General features: G+C 35.7%; 1 protein-coding gene across 1 annotated transcript; it reads right to left on the bottom strand.

Annotated features, from left to right (window-relative positions):
* Positions 1 to 1,413: 1,413 nt before the first annotated feature.
* On the bottom strand, positions 1,414 to 4,496 carry LOC113492324 (oocyte zinc finger protein XlCOF19-like). The gene is made up of 4 exons (XM_026869779.1): positions 4,281 to 4,496; positions 3,475 to 3,626; positions 2,544 to 2,818; positions 1,414 to 1,735 (listed from the first exon to the last, which is right to left on the bottom strand). Exons 2-4 carry the CDS (start codon positions 3,585 to 3,587, stop codon positions 1,488 to 1,490), a joined length of 636 nt encoding a protein of 211 aa, XP_026725580.1. The 5' UTR covers positions 3,588 to 3,626; positions 4,281 to 4,496; the 3' UTR covers positions 1,414 to 1,487.
* Between the last annotated feature and the right edge of the window lie 1,612 nt (positions 4,497 to 6,108).

Below are 6,108 nucleotides of genomic sequence, written 5' to 3'. Positions count from 1 at the left end.
TCAATGAGATATAATATCATTTTCAACATAATTAATTATATTATAATAATAAAGTCATTAAACTTACAAATTAGCTGAATAAAATAAAATTCGGATTTAGAGGACTTTTTAGGTTATTGTGTAAGACCACAATGGCTATACATATTGTATACTCTGTTCCTTAAAAGAATATTTTTGACAAGTCGTACTAATTTACTACTAGTACCGTAAAACGGGGTGAATAGAGAGGGTTTTTTGGGGTGGATAGAAACAGTTTTTATTAAAACTTGGACGTTTAACTAGACAAAACATAAAGATTATACGCAAACTCACAAGTATTTCATAAAGTAACTGTGTCTAAGCATTTTAATGTGAGACAATATTCATGTAACCCTCTAAAAAACACTATTCTCTATTCACCCCTTGAAACTCTATTCACCCCGTTCTACCGTATTACTTTTCAATAACTGTCAAAAAACATGTTGAATCGATTAAAAGTTAAGAATTCCCGCCAAAATTATATTTTCATACAGAGTAAAACAGGCAAGCAAATAACATTGCAACCACTTTGACCTAATTTTAAATAAACAACAGTCTTTAAAACAATATAATTTCATAATTCTAAAAAAAGTAAATTTCTCATATCTTTTTCGGAGACCAATAAAGGCACGTTTGAAAACTTATTACGTGTACCTACTAACGCCATCTAGTATTGAGGAGTTAAACTAGTTCGTTACGCCATCTATCGTCAAGTAGCTGAAGAACTGTAACAGTCAAAAACTGAAAGATATCAAATTTGAATCTTTTCTACCAAAACTTACTGTCCATCACTTTATTTTTCAGATACAAGTAATGAATTTCACTAAGTTTCACTACCACAAGTACTTGCTAAAACCATTTGTTTATATGGTGATTTTCATAAGTGCACCCTATATCAGACGACGGCGACAATTTAATGAAAACACTGGGACACTTTTGACTTAAAAAGGATAGATTTGATAGATTTTGAACTTAACGCGATAATTTCACAACGGTATTAACATTTTGCCGTTTAGCGTTAGGCGATAGCTCAAGTGTCACATACATTATGAGTACTAAGAACTGAAAACATACTTATATATATCTAAATACATACATAATATAGATAACTACACCCAGACAGTACAAATAATCATGCCCACACAAACATTTATCCTGAACTAGGTGTTGCCCGCGACTACGTCCCCGTGGGTAGAAGATATAAGTTAAGAATTATACCTGTCCTGTTATTTTCACATTTTCCATTATATCTTCGCTCCTATTAGTCACAGCGTGATGGTTTACAGCCTAAAGCCTTCCTCGATGAATGTTCTACTCAACACAAAATTTCAATTTGGACCTGTAAGTTCCTGAGTCCCGTTCGAACAAACAAACAAACTCACCAGCTTTATATATTAGTAAGTATTAGTATAGATAAGACAACCACGACCACCGGTATAACAGTCAGGGTCACCCACTAGACCAACAGTCTAACAAGACCCAGCATGTGTTTTCAAATGCCTATGCAAGCCTGCACGGTCCGAAAAGCTATAGTAACAAACACCGCAGCTGAAAGGTTTTTCTCCCGTGTGACTCCTCTTATGGGCAACCATCTGTTGCTTGACATGTGTGGAATAACCACAGCTGCATTGCAGATTTTTCTCATGTGTATAATGTGTTATAAGTTCTTTTAGATCTCTGCCAGAGAAATTGCATTCTGTGCATTTGTAGGGTGTGCCTGGAAAAGATTTTGGTTCTGTTAATTATTTTGATAAGAAGATATAAAATTCTGTGGTTTAAGTAAATTAGATTGATAAATATACATATAGCTATGAGCAGTAAATATCTATCTATAGTATATATTTATATAATATATTATCTATTTGTTCAGGTAGTTAGAAATATTATAATTTTTATTTTTTATTTAGCCCACTGTATCCAACTGCTGGGCAAAGGCTTCTCCCAAATCCTTCCACAATTCTATGTTCTGGGCTACATGCAACCAGCCCGCGCGGTAAGCGTTAAGATCGTCTCGCCACCGCTTCCTAGGCCTCCCACGGCGACGCCGTCCATCCGCTGGCTGCCATAGTGTGGTGACTTTGGCCCAGCGATCACTGTCCCATGCGGCTGACGAGACTCAACCCTATTTTAGCCTGGCAGCCTTTTTAATTTGTTTATGTTTTTTAAACAAACTTCGCAGTAAGGAATCTAATCCTTCCGTCGCAGCTACGGGGATCGAACCCGCGACACGGCGCGCATAGTGGATTTGGCGTGGTGACCTCAACCACTCGGCTATCCGCGCAGTCAAAATCCTTACTAATATTATAAATATGAAAGTAACTCTGTTACGCTTTCACGTCTAAACCACTGAACTGATTTTAATGAAATTCGGTACAGAGATAGAGTTGACCTAGAGAAAGAACATAGGATAGTTTTTATCCCGGACTTTTGAAGAGTTCTCTTGAAAACGCGACATAACCGACCTCGACGCGGGCGAAAAGCTAGTCACGTATAAAAATCTTAGTTATCTAAAAGTCATTACATACCATTCAAATGTATCCGCATATGGACTTTCAAGCTTGCTTTATTCTTGGTAAAGTAACTGCACTGAGGACATTGCACATTGCCCGGTGGTGCTCTATACTTATCACAGCTAGTGCATGGGACACATTTGACAGTCGCTTTCACACAATTGTGCGTTGAAAACACTTCACGTTTCATAGTCTTGTAACCGCAGGATTTGCAGTTGTATACCGCTTTTAATTCTGTTATTTTGACTGTGCGCTTGCGTTTGGAGACTTTTTTTGGTGATGTTTTCTTGCTGAAAAGTGATGAAAGATGATGGTGATATGTAAGGTAGATAAGTTTTATAATACCGTAGCAGGTCTAAATGGGTTATTAGGGCTCTGTAAACATAGAGGACAGCTTTCTTTGCTGAAACTAGCAGTCTTTTCTTATTAAGTTATTTTTCAATTTGAATTATTTGCAAACAATATACGGCACGGATAGCCGAGTGTTAGGTCACGCCAAGCCCACTAAGCACGACGTGTCAGTTGGATCCCCGTAGGACAAGCATTTGTGTGATCCACAAGTGCTTGTCTCACACATTGTTTGTGTGATCCACAAATGCTTGTCCTGAGTTGGGTGTTCTGGTGCATGTGACTTGAATGTTTGTGAGACCTTCTGCAAAAAGAGGATTAAATTCCAATATGTGGGAGTTGTTTTATAAACACAAAAGAAACCAGGCAGATAAAATCAAAAAAAAATCAAAAAGTTTTTATTTCAAATAGGCCGTATCTCAGGCACTTTTAAAACGTTATATTACTGACTCTAGTTGCAGATAGACAGCTATGCCTCAGTTTTAGCATCAAAAATGGACGGTTAGTGTCATTATCAATTCTCTGTATGGCAAGAGCCTTTTGTATTCTTAATAAGCTATTATTTACCGCCTGTAATATGCTACTTAATAATACTTACAAATAATCATGATCGCCCAAATGAAAATAATATATTTTGTTTCTTTCACTCTCTTCTTCATCACATCCTTGTGATATATCTGTAGTTATTATTTCCACTTCTGTAGACTCCATTTTGTAATAATTTAAACTTATTAGTCAATACAATTTTCTCTGAAATTAAAAATAGTGATTTCTATACTCTTTGATTAGGTCCTTAAAAAAGGTAAATAATCTGGGAGTAATTTGTGTAAATGACTGTTATATTGAATTTCTTTTATTATTTTTGGTTCTTAGTTACATTATTTTAGACAGAGTATTAAGACGACAAATTAAAAACAGAAAAACCACCAACAGTAAAAGCTTATTCCCCCACAACTTAAATAGTTCAACCAAAACATACCAAATTGAAATCTCTCAAACTCTTTGGAGCTACAACGCCACATTATTTTTCGACAACATTCTTTTAATGTATTAAATAGTCAATAACCATCATAACCTACATGTTTATGATGAAAAAAATAATTTAAATCTATTAAAATATCTGTTTTAATTATCCTGAGAGTCCCATTTACATAGACCCTTTCTCTGGCGAAGCTAGAGCGACAGGATTGCTCGCTTTCTCTACGCGACTCTGGCTGACCCTAATACTTTGAACTACTTCTTGAGGCATGGGTATACCTACTGCAATACCTAGATGGTACTGTAGACACGTAATTTACACTAAACTTTCATGATTTAGCCTTTAAGTTTTTCGACCAACTTTTACGAGGGAAATTTGATATAAAAACACAAGATAGGCAGTTATTATTGTCTATAATAACTTACTTGATCTTCTATCAATGATTATTAGACGATATTATTGGAAATTTACGCGTTAAATTCACTTTATTTGTACATTTCGCTTGACAACGATTTTTATTTTGGATAACTGACGTCTGTGGTAAATGTCATTGAATGTCACATCGGGGTGAACAGGATTTTGGATTGTTACTTAGATCGGTAGATTTTTATAAATTTTGAGGATCTTATCTATACTAATATATAAAACTGAAGAGTTTGTTTGTTTGTTTGAACGCGCTAATCTCAGGAACTACTGGTCCAAATTGAAAAATTATTTTTGTATTGAATAGACCATTCATCGAGGAGGCTTTAGGCTATAAACCATCACGCTGCGACTAATAGGAGCGAAGATACACGGGAAAATGTGAAAAAAAACAGGGCGGCTATAAATCATAACTTACATTTTCTACCCACGGGGACGAAGTCGCGGGCAACAGCTAGTATTTTATAAGACCGTCACAGAAAGTAATTTCGCTCTTGTGACCGAAACCGTTAGGTGCCATTTCAAATAGGTACACCAGGTGCATTAGAAATTTTGTAAGTATATATTGGCGGCTGCGTCAGATGGCTCGCTCCTTAGTATAACACTGACACTTAGCTCAATCCGGCTAGACTGGAAGCTGACCCCAAAATAGTTAAGAAAAGGCTAGGAGGATGATGATGATTATATTTGCAGGCACCTTCCAGATCAAAGCAGTGCATATTCTATATTCTGTGACAAAAACTTGTACTACGAGAGTCGAACCCACGTGTCGTGGTTTCGTATGCAGATTTATTTCCGAATATTTTATTGATCGAATCAATTCTGCTCCAGAAGGGTGAAAAAAAGACGGATGACAGAAATAGGATCCAGTGAGAAAAGTAGGTACTGCGGAGACTTCGGACAATATGTATATTCACAGAGTGGGCTAAGTGGGCTTGGATTCGCACCAGAAGCCGTCAGAAAAAGCTACAGGAGTGAGGGGTAAAACAAAATAAAGAATACAAGTATAAATTTTATATAAAAATGCAATTTATTTACAGAAAATCAGTTGTACAAAATTCATTATTTTATTTCGTATATTTTTACAAATTAAAATCCTTATTATAATCGGAGTATTTTAACCCGTACATAATCATAATTGATACTGTTCATATAAGTTTTGTCAAAAATACTATTCTGGGGTGGTTACGTAGTCTAAGTATAGTCTGACACATGTAAATACAACTCCCAAGACAATTCGATAAAGACGCCTCATAACATACAGTCAATATACTGTCCGTTTTAAGAATAAACTTTTGACAGGTCGTGAAATTAGCGAAAACCGTAAAACAATTCTGATCCGATTTAAAATGATATTCGAAGCGAAAATCCAACTAATGTTGCTAGTCTCTTATTGGTAAATTACACGACATGTCAAAAGTTTCTTCCTAAAACGGACAGGGCATAATCACAGTGCCCTGACAACTGAGGCACCAATGAAGTAATGACATTAAATTACCGCCAGCATAACTTGGCTATTCGGAAAAAGATGAAATCTTATTAAAAGACCAAGTATACTTGTACGTTGTGAGAGGCAGAGATGACGATATCTTGCATCTCTTTCCAGCCGTGCCGTTCTATTTACATATGTCAGTTTATATACGCTTACTAAACTCTAATATTCTAAATTCTTGGTGTTCCTGTCTTCAAGGTCGCGAAAAGTTATCTAGGTAACGATTTTAAAGTGGAAAATGCAAAAAAATATTACAATGTTAGTCAAAAAGAGGGTTTGTTAATTAAAAAAACAATGAATCCGAATCTCGAAAGCTATTAAGAGGGTAGTTCGGTTTT

This window comes from Trichoplusia ni, chromosome 3 (assembly GCF_003590095.1).
Source record: "Trichoplusia ni isolate ovarian cell line Hi5 chromosome 3, tn1, whole genome shotgun sequence".
Lineage (NCBI taxonomy): Eukaryota > Metazoa > Arthropoda > Insecta > Lepidoptera > Noctuidae > Trichoplusia > Trichoplusia ni.
The sequence above is the reverse complement of the archived record's forward strand: the minus strand, read 5'-3'. Positions and strand labels throughout refer to the sequence as shown.